The sequence below is a fragment of the Callorhinchus milii genome, unplaced genomic scaffold (genome assembly GCF_018977255.1).
Source record: "Callorhinchus milii isolate IMCB2004 unplaced genomic scaffold, IMCB_Cmil_1.0 Scaffold15, whole genome shotgun sequence".
NCBI lineage: Eukaryota > Metazoa > Chordata > Chondrichthyes > Chimaeriformes > Callorhinchidae > Callorhinchus > Callorhinchus milii.
Window position 1 is genome coordinate 11273500 of NW_024704756.1, and position 20615 is coordinate 11294114.

At 39.1% G+C, this 20615-nt stretch overlaps 1 protein-coding gene across 5 annotated transcripts in view; it reads right to left on the reverse strand.

The window, feature by feature from the left end:
• Nucleotides 1-20615, reverse strand: part of fgf13a (fibroblast growth factor 13a) — a 159925-nt gene that overhangs the window by 48595 nt on the left and 90715 nt on the right. For 2 of the 5 annotated variants that reach the window (XM_007892816.2, XM_007892781.2), the window contains one exon: nucleotides 1969-2079. In XM_007892816.2, coding sequence (XP_007891007.1) covers nucleotides 1969-2079 — 111 coding nt within the window. Of the gene's footprint in view, nucleotides 1-1968; nucleotides 2080-4377; nucleotides 4409-4522; nucleotides 4759-14181; nucleotides 14245-20615 lie in introns of those variants that run through there. The other 3 variants (XM_007892824.2, XM_007892799.2, XM_042340635.1) reach the window with 3 other exon arrangements.

Genomic DNA, 20615 nt, shown 5'->3' on the forward strand with positions numbered 1-20615 from the left:
CGATTCGATAACAACTTTTAAAAACGCGGTGGACGGGTATTTGAGGAGGACGGGTCTGCAGGGTTATGGGGAAAGGGCTGGGGAGTAGGATTGACGTTACAATGCTCTTTTCAAAGAGCCAGCACAGACTCGATGGGCCAAATGGCCTCTTTTTGTACGATTCTATGATTCTATGATAACAGTGACAACCGAAGCAAATAAAATTATGGTGGCTGCAAGTATATTGTAGCTGACAAACGTTAATAAAGTAGACCACCACTGGTAAACAGTTAGCAGACCAAAGCTTACGCCAGTGATCAAGGTGTTACATAGCAAATTTGTGGCTAGCATGAGGAAACTCACAGCACTGAAGTGCACCATGTATAACCCTGCTATTCTATTCAGATTCTAAGACAGGATGACGCTCTTAGTCACACTTGTCTTCAAGCATTTTGACAGGAAGCAGACCAAAGGAAAAAAAAGGTTCTTCTGCTTTTTAATGAATTTACTGCACCCGTATAAAGAGAATGTTTCAGTTCACTGGTACCAACTGCACTCTACTCCGAGTGTGTGGGCGGCTGAATCTTATCTGATTAAAAATATGGGAAAATCAAGGAGAAGAGTTAGTCGACTCTGAGATGTGCATCACCATGGCAATAATATTTCTTACCTAATTTAGGTTTGTTTCACAGCAAAAGGAATTTGTAGATATTTTCCTTGTTCACCTTTTCCACAATATCATGGGAAAAATACTATATGGTTATTATATAAGCATGGAGAATCTAAATGACCTAAAAAGGAAGTACCATAGATCAGCTGAGCGACATTTTAGCCTTACTATTTATTCTTTGATTTAAAGTTACTGTGCGCTATGGAAGGTAATTGTTATTTCCTAGAATATATAAACAATAAGTTTACACATAATGGTTAGCAATGCAATAAATTAGTTGATAAAAAAGCACAGGCCCTCTGGATTATTTAGTATTCTGGAAGGATGAGACCAAATGGGCCAAAGGGCCTTTTTTATCCGAATCTCTCATAATTTCTGACAGCGCCTCATCAAGAAGACAAGAGTTGTCTACCCATGAAGATGTGCTCCGCAGTGGCAATAATTACAACTGCAGAGTTACTAAAATTCTCGACCACATACATGGTGAATCATGCAACCTTCACAACCTATTCTATTTACACCTATTAATTTCATATTTTGACAATTAGAAATCTGAAATACATAGACACTCTAAAACATAAGGGAACACGTTTTCTACAATAGCATTAACACTGTCATCATGAACGACATAAACTGGCACTGCCTATGTTAACGCAACTGTAAAATGTGTTCAATGCCACCTAACAATATATATATTCTGAAAGCTAAGAAATGCTGTGCTTTTGCTTATCTTATTATTTTAAGAAAAAAAGTGACTGGGGGGGTTAGTAAGGGAATCTGGTGTTTTATCCCCTTTCAGTACCCTGATCACATTTCCTTTTATGTTATATGATTTGTGATGTGAAGCTTTTGTATGTTTGGTGGGAAGCAAAACCAAAACTTGGAAATCACTCTTGTTTCACAGATGACTACTGATAATACAATCACTGCGCATACAATCAGCTGAGCATCAATTACCCTCCAACGCAAAAACAATAATCTACATTTATATTACTCCCTTCACATCAGCAGGGAGTATCAAAGCACTTCAGTCAATCTTATTTCAGCTAAGGGTAGTTTTCTATTATGACATTATTATTATTAAATATAGGTCACAATTCTACAGAAGTAAAATATTTTAAATATTCATCATGTGGACTACCCTGTTGTCATTATCCTGCTGCTCTGAATTGCACCATATATTTTGTTATTCCATTCATGTTTAACTTTAGACATTTGTGCAAAATATGTTTTAAAGATAAGCAAACTGTTGTGAAAACATTTTCTCATTCCATTCAGGGTAGCAGCCTATCTATGAAGTACTCTGAAAGGATACTTACTGTAACTACTGCCCTCCTCCTTTGTTCCATCAATGGTGCCATCTGGTTGCAGTTGCAAATGGTAACCTTGTCTGCTGTATAACTTCGTTACTATGCCTTTAAGCTGAGGCTCTGGAAGAGAAATTAAAATTTCCATTAGTTATGCCTGAAGAAGAGGAGCAGAGCAATATGTTCATTTTTGTGGCTCGAGGGTCTTGGGATTGTTGATTTGACGTCCAGATGTCTGAAATGTTAAATTGACATTAGCGACTCAGCGACTCATTGTTCCCCACACACCTGCTGTGAAACCCCTACACTGTTTACCAACAGTATAACTCCTGGTCCTTTTATTTTTAAGTCTTGTGCCAGACTCAAAAATGTGACATATTTTTCAGCCTGAAATCCATGAGGAACCTAATAAATATATTAACAGATGACTCCTCTGGGAAAAAAAGAGGGTCTGCTTAACATTTCCTGCTACCACATTATCTTGGAAACATAAAACAAGACTTAATCCTTCACAAAAGGGGCAATAAATCATATATGATTTACAAATGTTCTTCTATTAGAATGTGTGCCACATTACAACACAGTCTACTCTCAAAATAAATATACCTTACAGGCGTATATGGAACACCACACTCCATACCATGTCTCCAACTTGTAGGTGGATGTGCTTATCACAGTATAAATTGAGGCAAATTGCACCCATTTAAATAATTTTCCTGACAAAAACTGAACTGCCCTATATAAACAATTAGGGTTCCTGCAGTGTTGAACCTGTTCCACCCACATAAATCTAATTTTGGTGAACCCAATCCCCAGTTTAAAAAGCTGTAAACACTTCAAATTGGATATTCACTTTTTTTTGTAAACATTAAAGGGATTTAGTGGAAGCATGGTAAGATCAAGTGATGGGTGATTCAATACACTCACAGCATTCACAATAATTACCCCTACCTCAAAATGCATTTATCATAAAGAATGCAAAATATATTTCTACACTTTTAGTAGAGTAAAACAATTGTTTAGCTACTATTTCAATTTAAACAGAAAATAGGATAATACAGAGTTGTACATAAAAAAGCAGAATTAAAAGGGCAGTTGAGACATTTCTAGGTGCTGCCCCTAAAGGTATTTAAGGCTTTGATTTCATAATTTATTAAGAGAATGTGCGCAATTAAGAACTATGCAGCTTTCTGAACATTATTATGATCAGCTTTTGTAATTAAGTAATATAGGAACAGGTTATGCACTTGACGATATGTGTGCTGTATAAAAGCTGAAAAAAAGACAGTCAGCAAATGTTTCAGCCGCAGGACATTCTTTACAAAGGTTAGATAGGTGCTTTGACAAATCATGTGAGATTTGCAATTTTTTAAAAACACATTGGTATCACGTTTTGTAGATAAAAATTCTGCACGCAGTACAGATGCAGTTACCAGTGTATAAACTCAGTCTGTATATAGTTATATTGAGAGGCATCAGACAGATCGCAATGCAAGCACGCCCTTGTTAAGTTTCTTTACTTTGTCTTCTGTTTGGTTTTCTTTCCTTCAATCTCATTCCTCCTTTAATTTTCCAGTTAGACTAAGGAATGTGTCCAGGTATTTGTCCTCCATGTTTTCTACCAAGTTCCTTTGCCCTCTCAATTACATTTCAATTGAGTCAATGTTTATCACTATTTTCCTATACAATGTGAAGCTGTATCCTCAGATCATAACAAAAGCACACTCTGATAAGGAGATTTTGCATCATCACATGTAATAACTTATTCAAATCACTTGTGGTTAACTTGGGAGGATCTTACTCTTTATTTTGCTTGCTATCAAAACCTGCTCCGCATACGTCTAACAATAATACTACAAATGCACAGTCACTACACTTATCAGCAACTGTCTATGATTTATAAAAGACATATTAAAGCTACTGGCGCTATATAAAATGCAAGGACTTTTTTTGTTGTTGATCGGCCAGGTGTCTGACACAATAATAATAATAATCCTTGCATTTGACATAGCGCCTTTTAACGTTGAGACACCTCAAAGCGCTTCACGGAATATACTGTAAAGTGAATCGACTGTATATTTTGTGAGCAAAATTTACATGTATAAACCTATCACCATGCTTAAGAATATTCAAACCAGGCTGAGATTTGCACTTATGTATGTCACATATTATTATTAGTTGCAATCTTGCCAGTGAGCATTCATACTCAATTGAATTCTCTTTCATATGCACAGCACCACGTACTATACACACACACACACACACACACACACACACATATATATATATAGGATGAATATCACAACAGATGCCTATTCATTCAATTGACAGTGGTTGTGCAAATAACAAGAATAATAAAATAAAATCTCCAAAACTTGTAAAAATTAATTTTTTTTTAAAAAACAAAAAACCATACCGTACCTGCAATGACAATCAGAACCTGGTGCATAACAGTTAAGTCACAGGGTTTCAAAATGGAGCAAGTGAGAGAGAGAGAGAGAGAGAGAGAAAAAAAAAAGATTAACGAAATGCAATTTAGTTGGAAGGATAGGGAAAATGGGCAAACCTGGTCTCCTTCTCCGTCGTTTCTTCAAGCCAAAGATCCGGACTTTGGAGAAAACTGCCAGGAGGTGTTTCTCACAGACAGACCCTTTGCCTTTGCTGGGGCTGCTGATGCGTTTGGAAGGGACTCCTTTGTCTCTGTTTTCTCTGGCTTGTCTTTTCTGTCTGATCAGGGAGCTCGCTATAGCAGCAGCCATGGTAACAAGCCAAGCACACACACACTCACTCACACTCTCTCACACACACACACACACACACAGAAAGGATTGATATCTAAGAGAATCAAAAATAATAATAATATATATATATATAAAAAAAATGCAAAAAAAGATTCCGATTAATCTGTGGATGGATCAATCTCCCGAAAGAGCCACGGATTCCTGGATCAGCATCCCCAAGTGGCACAAATAATTCAAGACAAGGTAAAAGAACAGCTCGGTGGTGGTGGTGGTGGTGGTGGGTGGGTGGGTGGGTGGGGGGGGGGGGGGAGTGGGGTGGTGGTGTGGTGTGGGGGGGAGTGGAGAAGCGATTAATCTGTTGCAGGACCCATCCTCTCTCCTCTCTCCTCTCTCCTCTCTGTCACTCCACAGTTACCAACGCGTGTCAGGCTTCAGGATTGTTCTTTAGTGGAGACTGAGCACGAGTTGTCATGGTTTTCCTTTTTTTGTTTGCCTTATAAGTATATATATATGTATACATATGTATGCATGTGTGTGTGTGTGTGTGTGTGTGTGTGTAAAGCCACTTGCTCGGTCCTGCTCAGCTCTGGAATAGATTCGGGAGCAGATGCACTCATTCGGTGGGCGACTGACTGCGCAAATTGTACCAGTGCCACGATTGCGCGTGAAACGGTTTGGGTTTGTCCTCTGTCTCTTGTCTCTGTCTCTCTCCAGAACACCAGTCCAACAAAACACCTGTTAAGTTAACCCTCCCACCCTACACACCGGAGTCCAGACAGTCGTTCTGTTTTCCCCACCCACCCACCCCTTGTTATAGGTTTTTTTTTTAAAAAAAGCTTGAGTTAGCAGCTTCCTTCCCAAAGGCAGCCCAGGGATGGGTGGGGGGTGGGTGGGTGGGTGGGTGGGGGTGGTGGGGATGGGGGGGGGAGGGAGGACAGGTGTTAAATCTGCCACAAATGACTACTTCACTGTACCGTAATATTATTGCACTTGCACAGTGTTTTTTTTTCAGGGCTGTTCTGGTCTGTCACTGGAGTTGGAAGTTGCAGTTCAAGGCAGAGACCACACACTCGAGTCCGTTCCCCCCCCCCACCCCTCCCCCTGTGTGTGAGTGTGTGTGTGTGTGTGTGTGAGTGTGTCTGTGTCTGTGTGTCTGTGTCTGTGTGTTCATTCGTAACACCATTTCTGCAAAGGCGTTTATTCTCCCCGCAGGTGGAAAAAAAAAGGGCAGCAAGAAACAACTGCAGCACTGGCGCAAGTCAGTCTGTCAGTCCTGTCCAGTCAGTCAGTCAGTCAGTCAGTGCACACACAACAACAACAACAACAAGAAGCAGCGAGTCTGTTTGCTCCACAGCAATAATGTGCAAGATCTCTCTCCCTCTCTCTCCTGGATCCACCCGTTATAACAGCAGCAAAGACACCCACTCGTTCATTCATTCAATTCATTCATTCACTCCCTCCCTCCCTCCCTGACTCACTGTCCTCTCTGTAGCATCTCTGAGAAAAGGCGACACTTTATAATAAGGTACAGGGGGGCTCCCCATTGCATCTTCATCCCCCAACCCACCCACCCCATACCCCCCCCCCACACACACACACACCCCACCCCCCAAACAGACAGACACCCAAACAGACGTGACTCTGATCATCAAATAACTCTCTCAGCCCCAGTCTGCACTGTGACCATCATTCTTAACCACACATATTCCAGCACTTGGGGTATATATTGTTTGGATCTATTTTACAGTTACCAGAATATGAGCAAATGTCCCTTAATTCATCGCAGCGTTAATTCCATCACGTTTCAGTTCATCCCCCCCCCCCCCCCCCCACACACACACACACACCACACAGAATAAAATAATGCTGCTTAAGGACTCGGTTGCCATTGCTGTTAGAATGTGATATGCAAAGAAAGAGCTGATCTGTGTATTAGAGGGTAATTGACATATTACAGTTCAAAGCTGCTTTTAACACTACAGCCTAGGTCCATGTGCAACTAAGCATTTGTTGCTTGAAATCGTAAATAAATACATAATATAGCTTTCCCAATAAAACACTATTTGAAGGTTGAATAATGTGCACTTTCCTATGTTCGTCTTGTTCAATCCAGCCTAGACTGATGGAATAACTGCTTTCTTAATAACTCTTTGGGTCTTGTGTGAAATTAGTTTGAATAGTAGACTCAAGGCTACTATTCTTGAGTCCTGTCGGGCACAGGTCAACAGCACAACAGTGATCACAATTCAGGACTAAGTGGCAGTAAATTGCCAATCTCTGCGGGAAATGAAAACTTCACAATCCTGCAGCAGCTATTTTTCTGTTCAAGCACATTGTGAGGCAGAGCAGAGAGTGTTCCTCTCCAGTGAACACTGCATTCATTAACTGACTTGGGAGCATTCAGTGCTTGTTGCTGCACACCTAACACAGAGATGCGTTTCGCCCACAAAACATACAGTCAATTCACTTTACAGTATATTCTGTGAAACGCTTTGAGACGTCTCGAAGACAGGATAAGGTACTATATCAAATGCAAGGATTATTATTATTATGTTTCCATCTCACAAAGTCATAGTCAAACTGAGCACGACCAACGTTTTGTGTAGTTGGAGGTTGAGCTGCATATAATTTATTGACGCACAAAAGTGTGTCAGCACAGATTTTTCACAACCACAAATTCTCACATTATTTTCAAATAAAATTCCATCCTAGCTTTTAAATAAAGTTCTCCATGGACATTTCATGAAAGATGTATTTGAAATCCAAGGAACCCATCAATATGTTTTGACCAACCAAGATGAGTTTCTTTAAACTAGGGTATTGTATTTATCACCATAAAATTCAAATAAGTGCATTTTGTTCTTTAAAGAGGATTCCCATTTATATCACTGAAATCTCTAATGTACTCTGAATTTATACTTCGTTAAAATTCTTGACAACCCATGGGCGAGATCATCCCAATCTAATAGTCCAGTTATTCCACTAAGCAGGCAGTAGACTGGAAGCTCTCAAGCAATAGTTTGGAACGCAAATGGTTGAGTTTTGTTTCAGAAGAGCAACAGTGCCATATGGGAACTCTGTGTGTATTTTCAGACGAGAGACAAACAATTATAAAATTTCATGGCTGGTTTCCATTCTCCTTGTGTAGAAAAAGTCAAAAGGTCTGAAACTGTGGAAATGCTTTGGAAACCAGACTGGTATACAGAGTGAGAAGCCTTTAGATGGCACTCTCAAGTATCAGTCCAAACATAGCATTGACTCAGAATGTAAACATACTGGAGAGACAGCATGTGCAGTCTGCGCTGAATGATAATATTGGAGTTAGTTTGTTGCCAATGTTCTGACTCCACGTTTGTTTCTTGGATTTTTTCCCCAATAAATTTATACCCAGCAAATAAACTTGACAGGAACTGGAAGTGAATGAATTGAATTCGGGCAGGGCCAAGTGGGAAGACTGAGACTGCATTCACTTTACATCCTTCTGTAATGGAGGAGGATCTTGACATGGCAGATGCTAATTTATATTTGTTAAATTACAACTGTTCCAAAGGAAGTCTGCCCCATGTCGACACTCATATTTGCCATCTGCGAAGTTAAAGCAGGAAGGACAATGTGTTGGTGCAGATTTACATTGTATGTTGTGCAGTTTTGTTTTGCGCAAGGCAATTGATTCAGTTTGCAGTGGCCAGGAGTTCAAATGACCCTCATGCTATCTAGCCAGCGTGGAGAAGCATTTGTTGGACAGACTCAGAAAGGGAACACTGGAAAGCCACAGTGCACTCCTTTTCACCACCTTTTCCCGAACGCAAGTTGCCACCAATATGACACTCCAGGAGGAAAGTGGTCCAGGCTTGTCCTTCCCTTTGGTTGAAGTAGAAAGCAGCAAATAAAAGTTGTACTGGGAACTTGTGCGTGAATGACTTTATTGTGTCTAATACAAACACTAAGATGTAGTCTGGCACAAAACCGAACCTTTTCCGAAGCTTTTGATTCTGCACCATAAATAACACCATTAAAATTAAAATACCTGTGATGCAATTACTAAGTCATATAACTGCAAGTCAGCTGAAAAGCAAACAGTCTGTGAAGCTTCCAACCAGGTTGCAAGGACTGGCTAATTTATAGCAGTTTCATTCAATTCATTTCAGCACTGTAGGAATTGAACGCAGCTTCATCAACTGGAAAGAACCCAGTGATAATAAAAAAGCGTAATTCTTGCATCTGATGTAAGACCTATAATGACAGAATTCTCAAAATGCTTCACAGAGAACTGCTGTCAAGTATTATGAATTTATTTGTAAGCAAATGTGGCAGCCAGTTTGTGTACAGCATGGCCCCACAAACAGTGAATAATCAATTTATCTGGAGGATTGTTGCCCAGGGATTCCTTTTACTTTTCGGATACTGTCATATCCATCTGAACAGACAGCTAGACAGTGATTTGGTCTAGAGGCTCATATAAGAGACTAACTCCGACAACAACTCCCAGAGTGACAGGCTGGACTGGTAACCCATTGAGTTATTCGAGTGACAGGTAACAAAAGCCTCAATACTATGGTAGTAAAATAACATGTGAATTGCAGTGTAAGACAACCAGAACAGAAAGATCAGTTTGCACTTTTACATGAGAATCAATATTGTAAAATTTTCCTGAAAACATGTACACGTATCAAAAAGCACAGGATCCATTCCATTCCCAATGCATTGTGTTCTATTAGTTCTTGAAAGCCACAATGCCTTTTTTTAAAAAAATGCTTTTGAATATTTATTTAGTTTAAGACATGAAGACGATACTTCTGAAATCCTCCAAAAACACTGTTTTAGCAAAGATCCTAGTGGACTTCTATTTCCACCATTGTCTATTATGTCTATTTCTATCAATGTCTAAAACAAACTACCGTCTGTTTTAGTTACAACAAGGAACGGGGGAACTGAGTCCAATCCTGATCTCCTATATGTCTTTAAATCCCGACTGAAAAACTACTTTTTCAACCACATCTACAGTCACCTCGCCTTTGTGAAGTTATTCGAGATATTATCCTCTGTGCATTATATAAATTGTTAAGATAAGTGGACTCCACCGGACTTTACGTATGCAGACTTATTAACATTTTACTGTCGGTCTTCAGAGAATAATGAATTACTATTCTTGTTAGAATTTGTTGCCCTAAGGTTCACCTGGTGTGCATTAGAGGGATAATAATGAAGCAGCAGTCTCAAAAAAAATGACCGAACATTGAAAGTTGTAAATATTTTGACCAGTTCTCAAGAGAATACATAGAAAATTCAATAATCGTAGTATTTTAGCCAGGTTGAATGATTTGTATTTCCCTTAATTGTTCAGAGATGTGATTTAATTTTACCAGTTTCAATCTAAATTTTCAGGTAAACTGTACATAATTATCATTTATATCATAGGGTACAAAAAATGTTCCAGATAAATATTTTTGAAATATTGTCCATAACATGGTTCAGTGATTTTTTTTTAGTCAATTGATATATGTAAAAGACTGAAAGGTAAATTGTAAATGGGGATATGTCCTCTAAGAAGACAAAATAATGTGTTCTCTGAGAAGACAAAACAAGTTTTTCAATTTGAGACATATAAAAAATACATGTAATTTAGGTGGAGGGATACACACACAGTCAATTCACTTTACTTCACTTTACAGTATATTTCTGTGAAGCGCTTTGAGATGTCTCGAAGATGCGATTAGGAGTTTATATCAAATGCAAGGATTATTTATTATAATTAGGAATGGAGTAAGACTGTAAGATCGACTATTTCAGAATGGTCCCAGCACAAGATTTTTATAAGTAATAATAATAATACTCCTTGCCTTTGAGAGCACGCATTATCACGTCGTTGAGACATCTCAAAACACTTCACAGGATAAATTGTAAAGTGTCGTGACCGTGTATTTTGAGAGCGAAACGCAGCAGCCAATTGAGTAGAGCAATGTCCCACAACCAGTCGTGGATTGAGTGACCAAGTACTACAAGTGATGATAAGCAATTTCATGCTATATTTACCACTCCGTTAACCTCCATTCATCTCTACACCTATTCTTCAGAGCAATGACTTCCCATTCACCAACAGCATTCCTCTGGGATTTCCAACTGTCAGTAACTTTAATATATCTGGCAATCAGCCTTCTCATCATTAGCAATGAACAACTATTAAGGTGCTTCATGTTTGAAGAAACATGATGAGGGGAATGTTCAGAATTGGTACAACTCAGACACATTGCGTATATTAATGCAGGGTTGTCCAATACATTAGCCAAATGTGATGAATTGGCGATCCAGATGTGACTAAATTGCACTTTTGATTAGTAAATACAGAATGAGTAATAGACACCGTCACTGAGCATGTGATCTCAATACTCATATTCGCATGGAACCTGTATGTATACTTTGATCTTTTGGTGTGTTTGTTGGTAAAATAGTAGGATGAAAAGTAGCGTGCTCGCTTTACTTCCTTGGTTACTGTTTATTGGTTATCTGCTAAAATGGTACGTGACATGAGCCTAATCACCGTATTTTAACACCAAGGAAACACCAGCAATATTGTATAAATGGTTAATTAGATGTTTGTCAAGTAAATATACATGTACACATACATGTGAAGTATATTTGCCTGTATCGGGTATGTGTATGTGAGGTGTTTTCTGTTAAAATCAGTGCACATAGTTAGCATGGTGTCGCCATTGCCACACCTGTGGCTAGTTAGCAATTTCTATTGGACAACACTGCATTATGGATATCACTCAAACTTCAACAATACAAAACCCAGGTATAGAGTGAAGGAAAGCTATTTGACCCATCAAACACACTTCCACCAACAGAACATGTGCAAATGGTATCTTCTTGGCTATAGCCAAGCGGTTTGATCAATGAATAAATATAGGCAAACTGTTGAAGCATTCTGAAACATCTCACTGATTCACTATGTGGCCCCTGGGCTACAAAAACTGTAACACGCCAGGTAGCACAGATTACACCCTTAAAGTACACATGTTCTTGTGTTCCATAAATGAAGCTCTATTTTAATGAGCAGAATAAAACCCATGTGTTCTGATTTAGCTTTGATCCCCTCCTCGAGTCAGCAATTGTGTACATTAACATACATAACGATCATAAAAAAGTTTTATCTTTAAAAAAAATGAATAATTAAGAGCATTAATTTAAAATCAGAAGCAGCTGAATTTTGTTTTTAAATGCAGGTGTCTCACTGATCTGTCACTCAGCTGCTCTGAGCTAATGTACTGTTATTTGACAAGCTAGTATAAAATATTTACAAAGAAAGTCGTCATTTTGCTCCAATCAACTTCGGAACGTGATCTCGCTTCACTGCACCCCACAGAATTACTTCCAGGTAACTTTCACCCAGTTGCCTATTATTATTTGCCACTGTTTTAAATTGTGAAAACACAGCTTAAAAAAAAGCCCTTGTAACATTGCAGGACCTGCCGTACAACATCATATGTGTTCAATCCCTGGTAAATAATTCAGCTCCTTCGGAAGGAAGGCTGGCCGAGCGAACAAACAAAATAAACACCATCGGACAATATTCCTAGAAGTTCAGGAAAATAAACTACAAAAGCAGGAACATCTTGGAAGTGAGCTAAATCCTCTGAAGCGCCTTGAGACTTCCTTCCAAAGTGAAAGGCAATATATCAAACCCACAAACTGCTATCATTATTATTCACCAGGGACCCCGTAGACTATTCCAATCGGGAAAATTGATTTTTAAGCAGAGCCACATAAAATGTGATGTGAAATACAATTGGGAAGCGTTTAACTAACCGGGTGGTCACCAGAAGAGGTATCTTACACAGCGCTCATATCTATTTGGAATGTTACAAAAATATAAAGACTCAAACAATTAAATATCATCTGCACCAAACTTGTTATTCGCAATGGAACGGTTATTTCGGTAAAGGAATTTAATCACCTGCCTCAAAATAGTATCAGAATCCAGCGTCACACCACACAACAGATAATATTCAAGATACTGTGCATTGGATTCAATTAATTTCATTCTGATACTTTGAAATATAGCTACATTAAAACATACTGCCTGAGGGAAGCAGATTATTTTTTTCAAGGTATTTGGCTAACTGAATTCCCTGTTTGGGTATTTAATGGTTCAAAAATAACAGACTAACCGAGCTGTTAAGAAATATTACAAAAGTCTCTTAGACTAGAGCTTTACAACTCACAGTGCGAAGTTGGGTATTTTGCCTTGATGGAGGAGGCAGATGGGAATGGATTGAACAGAACAGGGCAAAAAAACACAGCTGCATCCAGATGGAATCAGAGATAGTATATGGGCCTACGACTCCTCAAGAAATCAGCAGGTTTCAAAAACGTCCAAGCTTAATCTCATTTAACCTGGTTCCTCCGCAACAGATTCTCCTCAGTCTATTTTTATTCTCCGCTCACTTTTCATGTAGCCCATTTGCTTTTTGTATTTAGATGTCTTTCGGTTTGGCATACATCTTTAGTTCCATTTCGGTTATGCCAACCCTATTTTTATCCAGTTCTGCTTTTCCTCCCCCATTTGCTTCCCATCTCATTTCTCCTTGCTATCATGATTCATCCCTCACAATTATAAAAGAATAACAGAGCAAGAAGGATCTCGGATCAACTTGTTGTTGCCTGAGTTAGCTGATCTCAGCTCGCAGGGCAATGATCCACATTAATTGGCATTGGGACTCCTTGGCATGTGGAGAAGAATAAAAGTCAGCCTCGATTCTTTCTCCTAATTGTTATCCAGTAAAAGTTCTTGTTGGAATTTGTACCACTAGCACAGGCAGGGGATGAGTTTAAAAAATAAATGTAAACTAAACATAGAAAGCCACAAATAAAATATTAAACTTAATTGAAATTCTTCTACTAGTTTACCTTTTTGCAGAAAATTCTGATTAGAAACAGGAATCTTATTTTAACCATTTTAGTGTAGAAGATTCTTAAATGAAAGGGCACAAAATGTCCAGGGTGCTGTAAATCTGCAGCCACCTATGGAGATTACATTTATACGACATTTGCATATTTGAAAGCAACGATTACACGAAGAAGCATTTAAATTATGAAAATGTCCAGTGTAGCTGATGATAAATGAATGTGTCCCTCCATTATGTATGGCATCTGCACCCAACATGTTCCGATTTCACTTACTTTCAGCACCCTGGAGAACTTCCATCCAAATGACAATAATGAGGCATTGTATGCAATGTATAGCCGTGTTTGTCAAAGAACATGGCTCTCATCAAATTAATGACTACAACACCATAAGCACAGCGTGCATTGTGTTCACACTGAGCATCTTACACATTCTGTGAACGCTGAATTGTATCAGAAACAATCTCGCTAATGGTTACACAAGAGAAACCTTCCTAATTCCACTCGTCTGTTTATAACACTGGTAACATTTTGTTTCCGCTAATACAAGAAAACAAAAGCATTGTGCAAACCTTACCTGAAACAGATCTTTTTAAAACCAAGTCCATGTCTGCAGCTCAGAAAACGAGTTCAACCTCACAGTTGTTCTCTGCATTAAGCTCACAAAGGGAGAGCACAATCCTAAGAAAGTTCAGGGCATATTTAAAGTATTCTCTGAGGTACTGTCCAGATCCATCCAGGCCATGCATTAGGTAAAGAGAGATCATTAATGGGCATTAGTGACAGACTATTATGACTGCTTCCAGAATGCCATTAATGATTCATTAAGGAACTGTGTGGATCTGGCAACAACTTCAGTGCATTTTTGTAGACTTTCAAATGCATTACAGTTGAAGTATTTCCTCGGAAAACTAAATTGAAACCATTTTGCAGTCCAGATATTTGCAATTTCTCTTCTCGAGTTACGAGAAGTGCTGGTAAGATGATAGCGAGATATAATGAGGCTTACTGTTTGCCACAATGGATTAAAGTCCCATGCGCCCGATGTCTAGTACTGTGGCGGATCCTTCAGGATGACATTTCCTAATCAGACCAGCTTGTGCAAAGTGGAAGAAATTATTGCTCTTTCAGTTTGCAACCCTGAATAATTGATAATGAGTAAATGCCACCGCAGTTGGAAAGCTTTTGTGGAGTGCAAAAAAAAAAAATTTCTGATTACCGTCCACTGCAGTTTTGCTCCTATTGTAATTTTTATGTTTTTTAAAAAAAAAGGTTTTCAGCTGATTTCTGTGCAGTTAGCCTGCCATTGGGCGTAACCGTAAAAGGATGGTGAGGCTTCATGTCTTGTCAAATTAGAGTGGGGACGCAGGTGATAAAGCCAATGTTTGCTCAGCTGGATTCCAGTCTCCAGCATATTCAGCGGTTACAAATAATCAGTTTACCAGTGAGATCCGCGTTGAAGGTGTTTAGCCACAGACTATTTTGACAAAAAATTGCGCTCAAATTCATATAATTTTGTTCCCAATTTCACTTTGTCTGATTCACTTTTGAGTTACATTCTTCGTTCCCTATAGGTGTTTGTTTTTACAGAGTGAATTCACTCCCTTCTTCTGTTACCATCCATTTCACAGGTGCCTTCTGTGCTTCTCCTTCATCATTCATTCTGTTTCCTTAACTAACTCTCTAGCTCTTTTGATCCGAGCCACTTTCACTCTTCATCCATTTGTCTTATTCCAATGCCACCTAGTTTTCATATCCTGTTCTTGCCTATTCTCTCTCCTTTTTTTTATTTTACCGATTTATTTCGCTTATTTGGGCAGATAATAACCTCCCAGACACTGGGGAGTGACCGATTGATTTCAATGCAAGTGAATCAGTTACACAAGATATTTCTAACTTGTAAAACAAAATGGCCTTACACAGTTTCCTTCAAACTATTCACTAACCATCATATTACTTGTTTGCTCACATTACATAAATGTATTCAGACGTAATAGATCACATGTGCTTACTTCTTCTATCCTCGAATATCGATTGCACATCTTAAGACGGGCACTTCCTGTGACTACTCATCAATGTAACAAATTTAGCTTGTGCTGCATCTTTTAAAAACAAACTTTTACAATAAGTACGTCACGTGCTCAGGCATGATTACTTACTTCCACAGGGACTTCGTATTTGCCAGAGTGCTTTGTATTTAATGCTGCATTTATTTTCACAGCAATGTTTAGTGGAGATTTTCTTTTAGTAAAAACCTAATAAATGCAGTGGGTATGAACTGCCCTGAACCCATGTCCCAATTGTTCAATTAAGCTCCTACGCAAGTCCACCATACCAAAGAAAATGGTGGGACAGGCTTGATGGGCTGAATAACCCAAACCTGTTCAATACGTTCCCAGGATTGAACTTGAGTCAGTCTACGTTGGAGTTATGGAAAGGGAAGCTTAAATTAGAAAAGTTACACAGTTACAGAGAGTGAGGGAGAAAGTGTGAGAAAGTGCTAAGTGCGTACTATCTTTTTTCCCAAGAATCCAAGGTCTACAGCTGTGGTTCATAATTACCCGAGAAATTCTTTGGTTACTTCAGGTTTTGACTATATATGCATTCCCTTATAACTGATGCATACCACAGTGTTCCAAATAAAACAAACCTCCTTTTAGAAAAGAGCCAGGAATAGTGATCTTTTTAGTAGTGGTTGTCAAGAATGAATGGGTTTTCACTTGTAGCACTAATCTCAGCATCAAGGTCAAACAACAATAAATTGCTTCATATAGCGCTTTTCACATCGGGAAGACATCCCAAGATGCTGGACAGTCAAGGGTTTGCATCTGATTGAATTCAAGAGGGGTGGGGACTACTGGGGGTGGAGGTGGAAGGATGACTGAAAGTGCAGTCAAAGAGGAAGGTCTTGAGATGGACCTTGAAGACGACGAAGGAAAGGGCACGGCAAAGGGATTCCTTAGTGGAGTTCCAGAGTGGGGGCAGATTGGCCAATCATCAATGCCCAGTGGAGTGGGCAAGACAGGGACATGAAGCAGGATGATACCTACCAAGCAGAGGGAGTGTGGATTGATAAGATTTCAGAAGGTGTCAAAGGTACGGTGGAGGGCTTTAAAAGTGAGGACGAGGATTTTGAACTCGATCCTCTGGGGGATGGGGAGCCAGTGGAGCCGGACGAAGATGGGAGTAATAGGCTCACGGAACCTGGTGCGGGAGAGGACACAAGCTGTAGAGTTCCGAATGGTCCGCAGAAGGCACATTAGGTATAACAGAGGAGAATAATAATAGCAATAATAATAAAAATAATAATAATCCTTGCATTTGATATAGCGCTTTCACGTTGGGAGGACGTCCCAAAGCGCTTCACAGAACACACTGTAAAGTGAATTGACTGTATATTTGTGGGCGAACGCGGCAGCCAACTGCGCACAGCAATGTCCCACAAACAGTCGTGGATTGAAAATGACCAATTTATTATTGTTTTTGGTTTTTTGGAGGGATTATTATTAGGCATGTGGAGTAAGGAAACTTGCCCAAGGTTTCGCCCTGCCTGGAATTGAACTCAGGTCTCTCACTTGCAAAGCGAGTGCTCTAACCACTGAGCTACAGGGCTCCACGATAACAGAAGTTAGACCCGTTTAACTAAATATATTGATAATTGTAGGTTTAGTTTTTTTTATATATAAAAGAATGTTGAATATTCGTTCACTGCTGAGTTCTACCACTGACCAAAATAAAAATGCCAGTGGTGGCAGATGTATGTGATCTAGCGTCACCTTGTGGAGGAGATGGTTTATAGCATGATGTTGTGAACAGATCTGTTCAAATGACAGGGGACTGAAATCATTTTCTGTTTTCTTTTCAGAGTTGGTATTTGTTATATAGGTCACGGTTAATCTGAATCACGCAACATGCCAAGTTTCAAAAGCACCCTTTGGAACTTGTATATTTTTCTGCTTCAAATTCGTATCAAGACTTGCATAAATATAAACATAAATATATTCAAAGTACCCCATGTTGGAGTCATAAGGAGCTCGCAGATTGTTTTGCTCAAGTAGAAACCCCACTGCACTCCTCCCTGAATGGTTATGTAACGATAAATCACTTTGCAGACCTTCAGTCTGTCAGAATGAATATTATTGGGGAATAACTTTTAAAGCAGAAACTTCATAAACTTTTACTGTACTGGTTAGCAGGAGAACAAGAAATAATTGCTTCCTTGCCCAGAAAATCCTGGAGATTTTAGTAAAGATTTTTTACAACTCATAAAATCCACAACTTGCCAAACTGCCCCCGTCCTGAGCATCCTACACTTAAAGAATATGAAACGCTTCAATATGCTACACCATTCTAGCACTGTATCAAATACAAGAATCATTATTTTATTATAACTGTTGGGAATTAGGAACTAAAAGTCGACTTTCTTTCGATCAACACAATCCGTTCCTGTGATGATATTTTCATACTTGTGACTTTTGAGATTTAAAATCGTAATGGAACTTTCTCGGGATTAGTTTAAAAATTAGCTCGCTATGTGTGCTTACCAGCTAGCTTGTGAAAAGTAAAGTGTGCAGGATCGTGGGTTTCAACACTACTGACGTCTTTTGATTGTGTGGTAGATTCACTAAGAGTAGAGCTTCATTTCTATTTAACTGGCACTGATTTGATCGAGTCCTGCTGCCGATTCCAGATAAGGAGTTGTTTCAGAATCTCATGCTACTTCAGCTGATAAAAAGAGAAATTTTAAACTTTTCTTCCTTTTTATGTTATCAGACGGCTGTTTGTATTCCCAGCTTCCTGGGGACTTTTTTTTAAAAAAGAGTTGGAGATCAGCAAGGCCTTGAGACTGAGTTTAACTTTGTTTCACCCATAAACATGAAAGGCCCTATATAAATGCAAGTTATTGTTGTTGCATTTTCCTTGAATTTAGGTAGGGGCGAGAGGGATTCTGAGCAGCCTTAAGGAATTCCTGGTAGGGCTTTGTTAAAAGTGTTTTTTTTACATGGGTGTCCTGTGAGCCTGAGATTACAGAAGTACAGTACATTTCTTGCACACCAGACCTCACAAAAAAAAGTTGGGACAGCTTCATCAATCATGTTGACACAATCAATTTGTGAAGCAACTGATGCCAGCAGCACTTTTTGGAAAAATGACATTAAGGGCGCTTCCCACACATAGCAGGAAATAATGCGAGCAGCAATCTGATGATAATAATGATCCTTGCATTTGATATAGCTCCTTATCACCTCATCGAGGTGCCTCAAAGTGCTTCACAGGCCATATTGTAGATTGACTTTATATTTTGTGGGCGAAACGTAAAAAGAAACGGTTGACAACCCAGAAATCGGCCATTTTTTCACTCTCTACTTTAACTAGTCGTCGAGATATGGGACCCAGACAATTGCACTGTAACAAGTGTTGCATTAATGTTCTCCATTTGCACAATGTGATTCTTTGCAGAAAAAACACGCTCAGGCTCATCTGCTCTAAGACAGGCTTATACCTCCCTCTGCAGGAGGCTACAAAAAGTACTATTATATCAGTCAAACAGCAAAGAAGCTTGTCAGTGATTACAGTACAACATTTTACTATTAAAGGATGATCCTCTGCCTGCAAATAAAGTATAATGCACTTTGACAATGTGTGTTTATAATGGAGGATCTCAATAGACTGCACATTGTCAAATTGCCCTAAGCTTATTGACAGATGGAGCATCCACCCCTTCATGTTACTGACACAACTAAAGTAAAGACCCTGCAACCATAATTAAAGGTGAATGTATGTATTTGCAGAGAACAAGGATACTCTTTCTCTCCCAAACTGTATTTTAGAAGAGTCACTACACTTTACCATACAATCCTGCGAAGTGATTAAATAATAATAATAATCCTTGCATTTTGATATAGCGCTTTTCACATCAGGAGGACGTCCCAAAGCGCTTCACAGAACACACTGTAAAGTGAATTGACTGTATATTTGTGGGCGAACGCAGCAGCCAAGTGCGCACAGCAATGTCCCACAAACAGTCGTAGATAGAAAATGACCAATTTATTATTGTTTTTGGTTTTGGAGGGATTATTATTAGGCTCTGTGTGGAGTAAGGAAACTTGCCCAAGGTTTCGGCCTGACCTGCCTGGGATTGAACTCAGGTCTCTCGCTTGCAAAGCGAGTGCTCTAACCACTGAGCTACAGGACTCCACGAGTCCACGAGATTAAATAACACATATATCAAATGGAAGGATTATTTTATTATTGTGTTTGATGTGGGTGGCCCGAGACTCAAAACAAATTTCTCACCCTGGAACCCCATGATTACAAGTCTCCGATTTGGTGGTGATAGAGAAATATGAACCTGGGTCTCCAGGATATGCTCCCCACTGTGGCTGTAATGTAGTTGTATTGATGGATCCTACAAAATATGTGTTCCATGCTAAAACGATTCAACAGGATAATAATAATAAATCATGTTCCTTGCATTTGATATAGCATCTTATCGTATCATCAAAATGTCTCAAAGCACTTCACGGGATTTACCTCAGAGCTTGGTGACTGTGTATTTTGTAGGCGAATGTGGCAGCCAATGAAGTCCCACAAGCAGCGAAAAAGTGAACGACCGATTTTTATCTGGAGGATTGTTGTCTGCGACATTGGGAGAAACTCCCTTTAAAATGTAAACCATGAATTAGTATTACGATTATTTCCATTTGAAAAGAGCCATTGTGCAGAAAACCTCTGTTAAGTAACCAAACATAAGTAAAAGCAGAACCAATTTTTTCGATAGATGTCGCCACATAGTGGCATCAACTTGGGGTTCAAATTGCAGTCCTGACTGGCCTTCGTGCTTTTCCCGCTAAGTGGTGAGCCTGAACATCTATGCCATCTTGTTGTTCGATAAAAGGAATTAATTAAGTCTTTTACTGCACCATTCACCACCAAGTGCGGAGATCAGCATGGCCTTTCCCATCCAATCCATTTTTGATTTTGAAAATGACAGAAAACCAACAGGAAATA